The sequence below is a fragment of the Puma concolor genome, chromosome E2 (genome assembly GCF_028749965.1).
Source record: "Puma concolor isolate L17-30 chromosome E2, mPumCon1.1.hap2, whole genome shotgun sequence".
Classification (NCBI taxonomy): domain Eukaryota; kingdom Metazoa; phylum Chordata; class Mammalia; order Carnivora; family Felidae; genus Puma; species Puma concolor.
The window spans coordinates 36,226,339-36,242,186 of NC_141681.1; the positions used below are offsets into that span (position 1 = coordinate 36,226,339).

A 15,848-nucleotide genomic window follows, 5' to 3' on the forward strand; every position below is an offset into this window, starting at 1 on the left:
CTGGCTGAACATAATGGGGGTTCACTTTGGGGTCAGTTGGACAGAATAACCTATAGTAGGCTATCTACCTTTTCATCTCTTCTACAAATACTCAATGAGTGCCTGCTCTGGGTCAGGTGTGGTGCCAGGCCTTACAGATATAGTGATGAACAAGGTAGACATGCCTTCTGTTTTCGTAGAGCTTAGAAGTCCTAGTGGGGGTTGGGAGTTGATCCACAAGCAAGCAAAGACCCCCCTTTTCCATCTGCTCCCAACCTCTTCTCCCTTCTGTTCACCTGTCCACTCTCCCAGATCTTTCTGCTCAACAGTTCCCTTTGGTGTTAGTGGTCAAGACATAGCCCCTCCCTATGGTATATGCACCGGAATGGGGCTGTTGTAAGCTAGGTCCCCCCCACTCAACATTGGAACGAGTTTTTCCCCTAGTTGCCACTGTCCACCAGGCTTTCTGCAGAAGCAAATCTTCTACTTCCCAAGGCATATGATGCAGTCCAGGGTCCTTATAAGGGGTGGATGAGCTGGGACATAGTAATGATCAGAAGAGTCTTGAGAAGCTTCAAGAAGTTCTTGCTTCCTGAGGACTGCAGGGTGGGGTTGGAGCCTAGAGATGGGCAGTAGTATTGCTCCTGTCTACAGATTGGGGAGCGGGGCCTCAACCTCTCTGGGGGACAGAGGCAGAGGATCAGTCTGGCCCGTGCTGTCTACTCGAACCACGAAATCTACTTGCTGGATGACCCCCTGTCAGCAGTGGATGCCCACGTGGGGAAGTATGTCTTTGAGGAGTGCATCAAGAAGACGCTCAGCGGGAAGACCATCGTTCTGGTGACCCACCAGCTGCAGGTGACTGGGACTGGCAGGATCCATGAGGCCCTAGGATGGGTGTGGCACCTAATGCTCACAGAGTCTTCTCTTCTGCCTAAACTTGCCTCTCCCATCCGAGGTTGTCTTCACCTGGACAGGGTCAGGGAGGGAGCAAGATGTGTAGGTTACACTCATGATTCTCCCAAGCCATCCCATCTTTCATATAGCCCTGCCCAATCCTCTCTGTGCATGGCTCCTATTGGTCCTAACTTTGGATTCAGTGGGGCTGAGCCCTTTCTTTACTAGAAGGTAGATTCTCCAGGAGCAGTGGACCCCTATATATGGGGTGGACATAGGGCACCTCTTCCAGATCTGGACTACTGATGGTAGGGAGATGGAAAGCCAGGTGGAAACAATTCAGACTCATCCTTCCTCCAGCAAGGGCTGGGTGGGCCGGAGGCCAGGAGGTCCTGGGAGTGGGATAGGGGGCCCAGATGTCCCTGGTATCACTAACCAGGGGGAAAGGCTGGAGACTTTCGGGCTAAGGCAAGACTCTTCTCCTTGCTCAGAGCCACTCTCTCAGGCTTAGGAACATGCATCTTGAAGAGGGGTTACTGAGCTTGCCTTGAATGGCTTGGCAGGTTGGGGAAAGTTCTCACAATGTCAACCTCATCGAGGGTTATGAATGCCTTGATGAATCAAAGGAATCCAAAACTCCCCTCCACTCTGAGACAAACCAGATTTCCCCCTGCCTCTTCCTCTCCACAGTGAGACCCTAGAGGTGTGTGGTATGTTCGTGTATATCTGTGTGTATATACATGTGTACATCTCCTGCTGGAGGAGAGATCCCACAGGAGTGACCTGCATTGAGAGGACTGTTGGAGCAGAAATCCTGCCCTTTCCTCTCCTACCACCTATGGGGAAAATGTTCAACAGGGGCCTGGTCTGGGAGTAAGAAGCAGACCTCATGGCCTTTGCATGGGTAAGTCAACCTAGGGAAGGGGGAGGCAAATGAGGTTTCCATGGCTACAGGATGTTCTGGCCAAATTTTCTAAGATCTTCTATCAGTGTCTAGAAGGGCCAGCTTGAGAAGAGGGAAATTTTTTAAAGACCTAGGAAAACTGTTTCTTCCCATTGCTGTAGCTCTGCTTCCAGCCTCTTTGCTGAGGATTGGAGTTCTCAGAATAAACTCCAAGCATCTGAATTTTGGGTTCCCTCTGAGTGGGCTCGATCACCTCTGGGAAGCATCCAGTGGAGCTGGTACAGACAAGTTCCTCAGCTGGCCAGTCATCAGAGTGGAGGAGAAGGTTGGATTTCTTCTGGACCCCCATGAGGCCAGTGGAAATGGGGTCTCGCCCAGCCAGGGTGCTAAATGTTGTAACCACAGCTCTGCACCGTGAAGGTCCAATTCTTGGAGACCACCTGTAGTGGGGAGGGCTGTCTTCCTGAGGGGTTCTGGGTATCTGGAGGGGGACTTGTGGCCCCTGACAAATGTGGGCCATGGCTGTCCTTGTAGGAGTTCTGACTGGGGAGTCATCACATCAGACTGTTGGAGTCTTTGAACCTTGATGACTAATAGCATGACCCCAGGCAAGAAATATTTTTTTCCCAGGCCTAAGTCTCCTCAAAGAGTCTACCTTTCTCCAAGGTCATTGTCCCTCACTTTTTGAGTGTTGAAAAATGCAAGCATCCACAAGATGGCACTGGAGTCTCAGTCCAGCTGTCCATTGTTAGGGAAGAGGGGGCTCAGAGCCCCTGAACCAGAGCCCCTGGGCTTTCTAGAACATTTCTCTGCTGCTTTTACTCTTGGGCCCATAGCCAATCCGGACGCTTCCCAGGGCTTGGGCTGGACAATTGTTCTTCTACTTGAGGAAACAAATGAAATAAGAGATGCGGTTGCCACTGAAATCTAACCCAGGGTCAGATTTTGTGAGTTTGCAGAACAAAGCTGCTCAAATCATGCCGGATCTCACTGGTGTCAACTGGGGAGGGAGGGTGCTCACTAGCCAGAGGACCTTCACCAGGAGCTCCCTTGGCTGCAATGTGGGCCCTCACAGGTAGAAAAGGCTTTGGGGCTGTTGCAGGCCCCATACCAAGGTCTCAATTTCCATATCTGGAGAATGGACTGGTAACAAAGCTGCCACTTCCTTTACTGGCTTGTGGGAGATTGAGAGATAAAAGACAAAACAAGATCAGGCTTTGAAAGGTAAGAAGATGCTGTATAAAGGCTAGATGTTATTTTCAGGAAAAAGAATCTCTCAGAGAGAGTCTCAACTGGACATTAAAAGCCAGTCTCTTCTTGCTTTGGCTGTCTGGGAAAGTGGACAAGAAGCTGAGTCATTAGTCCAAGGGAGGCAGAAAGGCTGGAGCTGTGCAAGCTGTCAGAATGGCTGTCATTTGGCCTTTTGGGCACCTTCCCCATTTCCCCAACACCCAATGGGGAGAGCAATGACCAAATGTAGCCACTTCTCTCAAGCTTCTAATCAAGTACATGAAAAGCTGATTTGACCATGGGTAGACCCTGGGTACAGGGAAAGACTTCTGGCCTGTATTGCAAAGGCTTCTTTGGGCAAAACTGTCTTAAATCTCATAACATCTTGCCCCTGTATGAGGGACTTTCTGATCTTAGATGGGTTGACCTGACCCTCACTCCAAATGCGAGGAAACCCCTTTTAGCAGAACTCTTTGATTTCAAGAGTGATATGCAAATGAAGGGAACTCAAACGAGGAAAATAGAAGTGCTTTGGGCAAAAAATGTGGGATGCCATATTAAATGTAGTTATATTTTTATTATACAGATAAATCTGGTGTAAATTCCTGAGGCCAGGGGGTATGGCTTGGTGGCTGGGAACTTCTCCATGTTCTGCTTCTCATGGGCTAGATGAGGATGATGAGGTGGGCTTGTAACTTTATAGCAGCAGAGTAAGGCTGTTGCTGGGGTCACATTTCCCCTTTCCACCAAACTTCGTCTTGCAGTAACTTGTCAATTTTATATTCCAAATTCCCCTGCTCCCCGATCTGATTTCTTAGCATGGCAGCTCATTTAGGGAACAGTAGGAAAGGAAGAGTCAATGTGCATCATAGTGACAACCAGAGGCTCTCTTTGTACTCGTGACACCAGTGTTCACTAGATCAGTTCTTCTCAACTGGGGGCCATTTTGCCATTTAGAGGGCATTTGTCAATATCTGGAAACATTTTTGCTTGTCACAACTGGGATGGGGGGGTGCTATTGGCATCTAGTGGGTTAGAGAGCAGGGAGGCTGCTAAATATCTTACTATGCACAAGACAGCCCCCCCCTCCCCGTTCTGCCCCAACAACAAAGAATCATCTGGCCCTCAGTGCCAATAGTGCCAAGGTTGATAACCTCTGCACTAGAGGAACTTGGAACACCACTGGATGGGAGTTTGGCACCACACTCTTCTCTTACCAGGCAGAAGTTCACTATAGGTCACTTTAATATCTCTGCAGTTCTTGGAGTCTTGTGATGAAGTCATTTTGTTAGAAGATGGAGAGATTTGTGAAAAGGGAACCCATAAGGAGTTAATGGAGGAGAGAGGGTGCTATGCAAAGCTGATTCACAACCTCCGAGGGTTGCAATTCAAGGTAACTCTTTGTACTGGGGTGCAAGAGATGGGGTCCCTCCCTTGCAGTCTCCAGCCTGGGAGAAGTCCTGTCATTTAGCTTTCAGAAGGTATGTCATTTTGTCTCCAGGATCCTGAGCACATTTACAATACAGCAATGGTGGAAGCCCTTAAGGAGAGCCCCACTGAGAGAGATGGAGATGCTGGTACAATCTGAGTTCGAAACGCTCTTCTCTTATTGCCCGTGGCTCATGAGCAGACACAGATCTCTCTTTATTTCTCACCTTAGTTTTGGATCCAGGAGATGGGAAAGATGAAGAAAAAGAACCTGAAACGGACTCAGAATTTGTAGACATAAAAGGTATTTGCTATTCGTTCCCTCAGTTACATAGTCGTAAATATTGGGTGAGCATCCACCATTCTTGATAGAGAAATGTAGGCACAGTGTATGTCCTTTTGGGCAGCTAGGATTATACAGTTTACCATCATGTGAGCCTAGGGGTTCAACTGCCTGAGTCCAAACCCTGACTCAACCACTTACTAGTTTTATGAGTTTGTGCAAGACACTTGGCCACTCTGAACCTTAGTTTCTTAATCCATAGAATGGGAAAATAATACTACCAACTCCTGGTTCTTACAAAGATTACATGAGAAACTGCAGATAAAATGATTAGCCTAGTGCCTGACATACAGTAACCCTCAAGAGTAGTTATTACTGTTATTAGTTAGAAAGATCAAAGCACAGCACATAGATTGATTAAAGGCAAAACACACATAGGAGCTGTTTCACACTCTTTATGGGAAGCGTTGAGAAAGGATTTTGCAGCCGTGAAAAGATTAGGACTAAGTATTCTTCTCTGTGCTGGGCACCACGTTAGTCTGCATGGACAAAAATATGCCCCTTGTCTCAAGACCTTATGGCCTGGTGGGGGTCACAGGACAGGGGATAATCAGGGGAACTGGACTCAGAGTAATGGGGATTTGGGGTGGACATAACAAGTCAGGGAGGGGAAACAAGTTACAGAGGGGAAAACCTTGGGACTGGTCCCCAGAGTTTTCCGGGGTCACTGTCGTAAGAAGGTGGGGGCTGGGGGGATTTGGAGTTGAGGGCAGGATGGAATTCTGAGAAGGAAGAGAGGAGAGATGTGGGAGATAAGCATGGTGAGGGTATCATCAGGCTGCCTCTTCTCATCCCCACCCTGCATCCATTCAACACTTGTTGAGCATCTACCTGGTGCGCTGCCCAGGGCTGGGCACCAAGCAGACAGGGGTCTATATCCACCACTTCTTTCCTCAAAGTGCCCATAATGAGGTGGCTTTCCAAGTTAGAGCTCTGTTCCTCAATAATGTGTAGCTGGAAAAAAACCCCTCAGTGTATTTAATCAAGTTTCAGATACCATCCATTTTAAGATCACCATCGTTTTATGTACCATTTAGAAAGAAAAATCTTTGCCAATTAGATGATATGGCATACTACAGAATGGAAGGCACATCCTGATTTCAGAGATGTTAAAATGTGAAAAAAAATGTGAGTCTTTGAATTGAAATTTGGCACCATTAATGGTGCTTGTGACAAATGCATGCATGTTTGGAAAGACAGCATATTTTTATCGCTCTGGAGGCTGCCAAGGCTGAAGTGAGGTACTTGCCATCTCTTTCGTGCCTTCTCAGGAAAGCTCCAGGCTGCCCAGGATGTGAGCTCCTGTGAACAGAGTAAATCCTGCTCCTCTTTTCTTTCTCATTCCCCTTCTCTGGAGGGGAAATCGAACATGTGAAATGCTCTGAAAGTTATAGGAAGGGAGCCAGTTAAAGGTGGCAGTGCCCAGCATGCCTGGCATCAGGGCATTTTTTAAAGCACAGCAAGGTGAACAGAGAATCAGCAACATTCCAGGCTGGGCTGGCAGGCTGCAAGGGGATTTGACCAGTTCCTTTTGTGCTCCAGGATGCTGTTCGTTATGCTCTGCCAACCCACCTGGGCATCTCATTTTACAGGCCCGGGGAGAAACACAACGAAAGTCAGGCTGAACATTTCAAAGAAGCGCAAGGGTTCCCAGGCAGAGGGTACAATAGTAGCTTTATTCATGGAGGCACCTTTGAGGTGTGACAGCTATCCCTCTCAGAGCAAGATGCAGAGGGTCTGTGTGCAGGGGCAGCCTAGGGTCTAGCTCTATTTACCTCTGTTTATAACAGCTACGTATGGTGTAGGATTCTGTTTTGGAGCTAGCATTTTCATGCTTCTCTATGAAGAAGAAGAATGGGATGAGTACTCGGTTCTGACTGCTGGATGTTTAGCCAAACATCCCTATACCTCTGGATGTGGTTTCCATGAGAATTTGATGGTCATTTTCCTTTCCCTTTGGAAAGTGGAGAGGACTTGGGGCAGCCACATGGATGGAATCAGGAGCCCATGCAGTGGCTGACCAAGGAGATGCCCTGGGTTTCTTCTTTGAGGCATGAGCTTTGCGAAGACAAGACTTACCTGCTTCCTGGTCACCCTGCAGTAACTGCTGTGGGTGCCTTTAGCACTTCAGCGCATGTAGCCTGACTCCCAGCTGTATTCCTTTGCCCAGGGGCTCTCTCTGGAAACTGCCAGCCTCAGGTCAAGCTAGAAGTGCTGGCAAATTAACCCCCCTGCAGGGAGGAGCCCTCATCCAGTGGCCAATGGGAGTTGTAGAAATATCCCAGATCCCTCTGGTCAGGTGAAAAGCCTGCTCCACACTGGCTCCAACATTTCTCTACATGAGATTAAGCTCCAGTTGTCCACAGGGATCTCTGGCTTGGTGATCCCTCGGTGAGATGCCTTTTTGTTGCTGCCTTTCCTTCCCTTTCCTACTCCCTCAAGCTCCTGAATAAGCTGCATGCACTCATACCCTCTTCTTAGAAACAGCTTCTGGAGAACTAGACCACAGCAATCCATATCCCAAGGCTGAGCACATAGTAGGTGCTTAATAAACATTTCTTGAAAGATTGAAAGCCACTTGTCTTACAGGGCTGTGATGAGAAAATAACACGAGAAAAAGTGTGTTGGGAATTTCAAAGCATAGGATAAATGGAAGGAGGGGGTGGAACTTCCCCCCCTTCTGATGGTGGTGTGGGGTATGCAGGAGAGGTGTGCCTGCCCCTCTGGGCTCCTGCCCTACCAGCAGGTGACACAGGACTTGTGTCTGTCTCTGTAGTTCCTCTGCACCAGCTCGTCCAGACTGAATACCCTCAGGAAGGAACCGTGACCTGGAAAACGTATCACACGTACATTAAGGCTTCTGGAGGTTTGATATAAAACAACGGGTTTCTTGATTTAATTTGCATTAAAAAAAATCCGTCCTCAAACTGTTGGGTTCACATTTTATAATTTCCTTGACAATTACTCCTTTTATGCTGGACCCATTTGTCAATGCTTTTATTCCCCACTTCCCCCCCTCTCCTCCTCCCCAGGCCTAAAAATCTGAAGTCTGATAATACAGCCTTTTAAATGGAATCACCCTTTATCTCCATTAAAGCTGCCAGATGCTATTTATTGAAACTGAATGAGCAGCAGCATGAACCAGCCATGGTTCTTCTGCACCTCGCTGCCTCATGACTGAGTACAGCAGCCATCCACTCATAGACTGCCTTCGGTGCAAGATTCCCATCTCAGTGTGCAAATACCTTAAACTTTTATTTCTTGTCTCTCCCCAGCAAGACGTTTTTTTTTTTTTGTTTGTTTGTTTGTTTGAAGAATACCAAGTTGCTTCTATTAAGGTGCATTTGGTGGTTTTTGTCAATATATTGGCAATTTTGACCCATTTTCCAACCAAGGAGAACACATGTCCCCATTGGGGTTCAGGGTCTCAACACCCAGACTTGTGGTAGCAGCCTGGAAGGTGGTTGCCAGGGGTGGGGACCCTGTTCCTGCAGGCTTTGAATTTCCCATCACAGTTGGACCTACAGCAGACTCCTCCTCTGTAACTCTCTGGACCTCTCCCCTCCTCTTGTAGGGTACCTTCTCTCTCTCTTTGTGGTGTCCCTCTTCCTCCTGATGATCGGTAGCTCTGTCTTCAGCAATTGGTGGCTGGGTCTCTGGCTAGACAAGGGTTCACAGGTGAGTTTCCCTTTGGCCTTGGAGAATGTTGAGTCATTTGATGGATAGTAGGAACACACACAATGAGCCTGCCATTGCCCCTTTCCATGAAGTTGAGATCAGCTGCCTACACAATTCAAGTCCTGAAATCCCCTTTGATTTTTCAAGACAAGCAGGGCATCTAGATTTCTCTGTGCCACCTTCAGATTTTAAAGGATTAGCTAAGAAGATTGTGGTTGTGCCAGGCAAACTCAGCATGTCTGTGGAGTCATGCCTGTGTAGGACAGAGTCAGTCTTGCAGCCTCCACCGTGAGGCACCTCTCAGGAGGCCCTGGAGGGGCCCAGGGAAACCTAACATGGACTTTAACCTTCCTGCCTCTGAACATATACTGGCATCTTATTGTTGACACTGTGGGGTGTCTGAGTGTTCCTTCTCTTTCTGCTCTCCAAAGTCCCTCTACAGGAAAGGGATATGCAAAAGCCAGATTTAGTCCCTGGTTGTGCTGCAGAAGCACCGTGTATCTTTCTGAGACACTGGGTATCTGCCACCCAAGGCTCTTCTCTAGACCGCAGCCCCACCTGGGAAGGACTGATAAGTCTGCTCTTGCTGGAGCTTGCTAAAAACTCTCCTAGCTTTTGGCCAATGGCTTCTAAGCTTTCCTGGAGCCCCTGGAAATGCTGTGGGTGCATCCTCCAAGTTTACATTTTGGTATAGTGCTGTTGCTATGACAACCAAAGTGAGAAGGCATTGGGGAGACGTAGGCAGGGGAGAAGTCACTACAGCTCTCACAGAGGTTGGCACAGCTTCCTGGGGTCATTCCCAAGGGGAGAAGCCAGTGGGTGCCCTGCACTGTGCAGGAAGAGAGCCATCTCTGGAATATTCCCCCAGATCCTCACTGGCTCATGAAGAGCTCAAGGTTTCTTGTCTGGATGGAACCTCCTCCTAGGTGTGGTGCTTCCCCAGTGAGCCGGTGCCATTGGCTAATTGAGCATGCAGCAGTGATGGCAGACCCAGGTGTTTGCCTGGCCCCCCCAGACACTGTGGGCACAACCTGATGCATAGTGAAGACTCCTCAGTTCAAGCTGGGCCTTTAATCAATTAGCTCCCTAGTGATGCTTTTGCTTTTATGGGTGTTCATCCATCAGCTGTCACCTCTGGTTTACGTTTCCGCTATTGCTGTAATCAGCAAAATGGCATTTAGAAGAAAGATGCTTGTTTGCTCCCCAAAGGCAGTCCTGACTTTCAGCACATGGCTCAGAGAAAAATGGAACCGCCAATTTCTCAGGAGGAGGAGATGGCTTCTCCCCAGAAATGTTAGCAAAAATGTGTGTTCTACGCCCCCCACCCCCAGCAGGATGGAGCTGCATGTGGTCTTCTTGAATTTTCCTAGAGTTCTGTGGTTCACCAGTCTCCCTCCTCCCCACCAGAGACTTCAGGGCAGTGGAACAATGCCTTCCAAGGTGCCCCTTAAGGAAAGGAAAGGGAGGGGGTTGTGGAGCTGGTCCATCCTACAGAGAGACCCCCCCCCCCCCCGCCACATCTCCCTAAAGGCCTGGTGGCTTCTGCCAGGCAGGTTCCTGATACCCTGTCCTGTATGGGCTGCCTGAGGGCTGTTCAGGTAGCCTCTTGGCATCCAGAGTTCCTGTGCTTCTGTAATCTTCCTGGCCCAATATCACCTCTTGTCTCCTGAGGTGTAGTTAGCTTCTGGGACAGAAACTATCTGTCTGCTGTGCCTGCCTGGTTTGTCTGTTTTGCTTTTCCCACTGACTGTGCTGAGACTTATAAATCAGATACCTCTCGTGGGCTGACCACCCAACAGGAGGACCCATGCAAAGTTACGAGGCCCTCAGAGGGAAGTGACCTGATTTCTTAGCAATTATGCACCCCTTTTTAATTTCTTCTCTCTGGAAGGATCCTCTGGGAAATTCCCATTTTCCTGACAGTTTACCAATTCTTGGTGCTTCTTCTGTTTTTCTCCAAAGATGACCTGTGGACTCCAGGGCAACAAGAGTGCATGTGAGATTGGCGCAGTCCTGGCAGACACCGGGCAGCATGTGTACCAGTGGGTATATGCAGGGAGTATGGTGTCTGTACTGATGTTTAGTATCATCAAAGGCTTCACCTTCACCAAGACCACACTGATGGCATCCTGCTCATTACACGACCGAGTGTTTGACAAGGTACTGCTCTCAGGGCCTGCAAACGAATCCAGTTTTTCAGTCAATAGCTTTTATTGAGCACCTATGACACATCGGGTACTGAGCTGGGCTCTGGGGACAGACATGACTCAAGATGCTTACAGTGATGTCTGGGAAGCTTCCTAATATGTACTATCAACTGTGAAGGCAACTCCAGGGGCTGAGGGGATGTGTCATGAGCCCTCAGGCTAAACTAGGGGTGGAGGCAAATGTGGTCAGGAAGGTTTTCCTGAGAGCACTGCATTGGGACAGACATGTACAGGCCAACAGGACATCTCCAGCTCCAAAGAGCCCTGAGTACACTGAGGGCCTTAAGAAGTCCTTCTGGCTGCCTTCTCATTCCACTGCAGCAGTAGCCATCAGCCACTATTGCCAGGGCCCTGGCCAGAGCCCAGAGGTGTGGCTCATAATTTGAGGGCAGACAGACACAGGGGCACTTGACTTTTTATGGCTCCAGAGCACAAAATCCCACCCTCCTCCACAGGTACCCCAGGCTGCATCCCAGGCTTGGAGGGAGGCCCAATCTTCAGGGGCTTTCCCTGGGGTTCCACACCAAGGCTGAATCTTTCCCACAATCCCTCTCATTCATGGGGGCCACAAGAATGGGGAGCATCCTCACCTTCCCAGGATGGCCTGGTACACTGGGTTGGGCCCTGGAAAAATGCTCAGGCTGCTCAAAATATCCCAGCCCCAGCAGAGTGGCCAGGCTTTACTAAACTCACACCTCAACGTGGACTCTCTGACTCTATCCACAGATCTTAAAGAGCCCAATGAGCTTCTTTGACACGACTCCCACTGGCAGGCTAATGAACCGTTTTTCCAAGGATATGGATGAGCTGGATGTGAGGCTTCCATTTCACGCGGAGAACTTTCTGCAGCAATTTTTTATGGTGCTGTTTATTCTTGTGATATTGGCTGCTGTGTTTCCTGCTGTCCTTTTAGTCCTGGCTGGCCTTACTGTTGGCTTCTTCATTCTTTTATGGTAGGTCAATGCACTATTTAAAAAGGAGCATATGAAATCTTGACATATTTGGTTAACTGCACAATGACTGGGTAGTGTCAGGTGATGCTGAGTCCCTGCTATCTTCTCTGAATGGGGGGGATCATATTGATTTTTAGTGGTGATGAAATGCCAGGTGCTATGCTCAGTGGTCTTGCATACATCTGGCATTTTAGTCTCAGAGCAACTCTGAGAGGTGGGCATGAATGGGGAGGTTAAGTCTGTGGTCCTAGGCGAGGAAAATGCTTGTTTTCTGTCTGCTGTTATGCTCTTGACCATGGGGCTCTCTCTGGCATCCTGTTGCTGGAGAAGAGAGGTAAGACCAGTCCTTAGTCACTCTGAGCTTTGGGAACTAGCCCCCACCCTAATCACTGATATGGATAGAGAAAGGCCTCAGGCAGCTAGGCACTGGGGAGTCCTACAGAGGCTGTGCCTCATTTCCACTTCCTCACCCACATTGGAGGGAAGCAGGAGGGTGGATTGACCCCACCCTCAAGGAACCCAGCTCCTCCCTGTTCCTGGAGAGAGTTGGAGTTCTCAGCAGGCAGCGTGGTGGGTATTGTGTAAAGCCAAAGGCTTGGAAATCAGAGAAATTTGCACCAGAGCCCCAGCCCTCCTGCAAAACTAGCTGGAAGACCCTGGGGAAGCCAGAGAAATACTGCAAGCCTGTGTCTTCATCCCTAAAGGTAACCATTAAAATATACATCTCACCTATGCCAGGGGAGTCTTGTGAGGATCAAATGAGACTGCAGAGCTATAAGTGGCTTACAAATTAGAAAGGGAATACAGTTGACCCTTGAACAACATGGGTTTGAACCACACAGGTCCACTTATATGTGGATCCTTTTTATATATATATAAATACAGTACCATACTATAAATGTATTTTCTCTTCCTAATGATTTTTTAAATAGCCCTTTCTCTTCTTTATCTTACTTTATAGTAAGAATATAGTATATAATACATATAAAATATGTGTTAATCAACTGTTTATGTTATCGGTAAGGCATCTAGTCAACAGTAGACTATTAGTAGTTAAGTTTTGGGGGAGTCAAAATTGTTATAAGCAGATTTTCAATTGCATGGGGTGGGGTGGGGGTTGATGCCCCATCTCTTGCATTGTTCAAGAGTCAACTACACAGTGTTATAGAAATGTTTTCATAAAATTCAGCAATATGTTTATTCCACTCCTAGATGCACAAAGTCTTGGGTTGGATGCTGAGGGTCTTAAAGAGGGTCCCCTAGTTGTAAGGGATTCAGCTCCCAAATCCTAGACCTGCCTCCACCCATAAGCAAGGTTGTTTTCATCCAGGGACACCATGCTCAGAGCTGAGTTTTTAGAAATATCATTTTGGCCAGTGTGGAGGATGGATGGAGCTATGGAAAGATCAGGACAGGGCTATGGGATGAGAGACTCTTGAAATGTATGGTCTGAATGAGAGTTGAGACAAGTGGCAGCAGTGGGGATAGAAAAGATTTATGAATCATTTCTGAGATGGTCTTTGGGGTTGGGGAATGGGAAATGCCAAGGATGGGTCCAAGATGGGGAGTGATGTGAAGAGCGATGTGAAGGTGATCTGGGAAGGGAAGTGATTTGGGTAATCAAGATTGTGGGCTCACTGTTGGATATTTCAAGTTTGTGGGTCAAGTCCATAGATGGTGCCAACAGATAGTGGGAAAGGAGGGTATATCGGAGTGCATCGGGGCTGGAGAGGTGGATTCTGCATCCTTGGCTTCTGTGCAGGAGCTGGTGTGACCTTGGGAACTGGAGCCCTGGGCTCTCTCTTTGGTTTCCCACTGTCCCCTTGGTGACTCCAAGAAAGGTCACACGACCTCACTGTCCAGCCTCAAGGATTTATTGTGATGACCAAGTAAAATACTTTCTGCAAGTCCTTTGCAAAGATAAAGCATGTCTTGGACACCGCTTCTTAAAATGGACTCCTTGACCTGGCGTTCATTTTTGTAATCCCTGTGTTTGTCTGATCCTTGTTCCTGTCTGTTCTCCTGTTTTATACTGTTGATTTACTTAGCAAAAGGTTTTTCTCTGCTTTGCACCCCTACTTCTTGCTACAAAGATAGGCCAGACCAGGGCTGGTTGTGACTGAGTCACCCAAATATTTCCAGCTAACTCACTTGAACTCTGAGCTAATGAGGTTTTCTTTCCTCTTCCCTGGGTTTTAGATGAGAGTCTGGAGGGCAGATTAGACTCACTGTCATGGGCCAGCCTGCCAATGTGCATGCCTGTGGGCAGTAGTCTGGAACTCTGCAGGGTCCTGGAGCTTCAACACCCAGGAGAGTATCACCCTGTGGAGGAGTTTGGTTCTAAAGTCAGCAGCTGAGGCTATGATTCAAAATTACCTTTGAAAATGCCTTTAGAAAACCACGCATTGGAGTTGACACACCAGATATTCCACCAGAATTGGAACAGATCATTTTTTCTTTGGTTGGGTCCCAGAAAGTGGTTGGCTTGTATTAGAAGCTACACTGTATGAAAATTCCTGGTCTTCAAAGACTGGACCCACATCTCCTGCAGCAAGACACTCATGCTACAAGACACACTCAAAACTGAGACCATAGCAAGGAATGGCTTACATTTCTGAGAGACATTTTTCTTTTTCTTACTTTTTTTTGTAGTTTCAAGTTTTTATTTAATTTTTTAAGTTTTTATTTCAAGTTTTTATTTAAATTATTTTATGTATTTAGTTAACGTATAGTGTAATATTAGTTTCAGGAGTAGTGAAACTACTATGTAAGTGTGAACTATGTAAGTGATTCATCACTTACATACAATGCCCAGTGCTCATTACAACAAGTGCACTTCTTAGTACCCATCACCCATTTAACCAATCCCCCACCTACCTCCCCTCCAGCAACCCTCAGTTTGTTCTCCATAGTTAACAGTCAGCTTTATGGCTTGACTCTTTTTTTTTACCCCTCTATATTCATCTGCCTTGCTTCCTAAAGTCCACATATGAGTGAAATCATATGGTATTTGTCTTTCTCTGACTGACTCATTTTGCTTAGCATTATACTCTCTAGCTCCATCCATGTCATTGCAAATGGCAAAATCTCACTCTTTTTTATGGCTGAGTAATTATCCATTGTATATATATATATATATATATATATATATATATATATATATACCACATCTTTATCCATTCATCAGTTGATGGACACTTGAGCTGTTTCCACAGTTTGGCTATTGTAGATAATGCTACTATAAACATTGAGGTGCATATATCCCTTTAAATTAGTATTTTTGTATTCTTTGGGTAAATACCTAGTAGTTCGATTGATGGATCATAGGGTAGTTCTACTTTTAACTTTTTGAGGAACCTCCATACTGTTTTCCAGAGTGGCTGCACCAGTTTGCAGTGTAAGAGGGTTCCCCTTTCTCCGTAACCTTGCCAACATCTCTTTCCTGTGTTGTTAATTTTAGCCATTATGACAGGTGTGAGGTGATATCTCATTGTAGTTTTGATTTGTATTTCCCTGATGATGACTGATGAGCATCTTTTCATGTGTCTGTTGGCCATCTGTATGTCTTTTTGGGGAAAATTTCTATTCATGTCTGAGACACATTTCTGAGACCCCATCTGTCCCTAGGATGGTTTCTCCCAGGGGAGAGTGGCAGGCCAACCCCTTCATCTTAGTTAGATGGCACCTGTCTGACTTAAACTTTGTCTTGAGTGCATAGTCAGACCTGCAAGTTCTAAGGGCAAGCCCTCAGAGACCCCAATTTGTAGTCTTCTTTATTTTCCTACAGCATTTTCCATGGAGGAGCCCAGAAGCTCAAGAAGCTGGAGAATATCAGCCGGTCTCCCTGGTTCTCCCACATCACTTCATCCATGCAGGGCCTGGGCATCATCCATGCCTATGACAAGAAAGAGGACTGCATTAGCAAGTAAGTACTGCACTGGGCCCCTGCTCCAGGTCTCCCCACTTCACATCTAACCCTAAATGGGAGGTCCTAGGAACAGATGGCCTCTTTGACTCTGAGAAGGGAAGTCTGGGCTGCTGGGGACTCACCATAAGTGAATTGCTGTCAGAATCCAGAAGGAGTACTCTAGGTACTAAGCCTTTCTTCCTAGTATCTGGGGCCCCAAAAGTGGTGAGTTCATTCAATGACAACCTCAATGTGTGATTTTACATGTTTTACTTTATGCAGTAGAAGTAAAATGTGCACAATTCAGGAAAGTAGGAGAAAG

At 47.2% G+C, this 15,848-nt stretch overlaps 1 protein-coding gene across 3 annotated transcripts in view; it reads left to right on the forward strand.

Moving 5' to 3' along the window:
* Positions 1-15,848, forward strand: part of ABCC12 (ATP binding cassette subfamily C member 12) — a 95,572-nt gene that overhangs the window by 64,123 nt on the left and 15,601 nt on the right. For all 3 annotated transcript variants that reach the window (XM_086689511.1, XM_086689512.1, XM_086689513.1), the window contains exons 14-22: positions 634-837; positions 4,269-4,403; positions 4,512-4,587; positions 4,671-4,742; positions 7,558-7,647; positions 8,356-8,459; positions 10,422-10,619; positions 11,393-11,619; positions 15,407-15,544. In XM_086689511.1, coding sequence (XP_086545637.1) covers positions 634-837; positions 4,269-4,403; positions 4,512-4,587; positions 4,671-4,742; positions 7,558-7,647; positions 8,356-8,459; positions 10,422-10,619; positions 11,393-11,619; positions 15,407-15,544 — 1,244 coding nt within the window. The remainder of the gene's footprint in view (positions 1-633; positions 838-4,268; positions 4,404-4,511; positions 4,588-4,670; positions 4,743-7,557; positions 7,648-8,355; positions 8,460-10,421; positions 10,620-11,392; positions 11,620-15,406; positions 15,545-15,848) is intronic.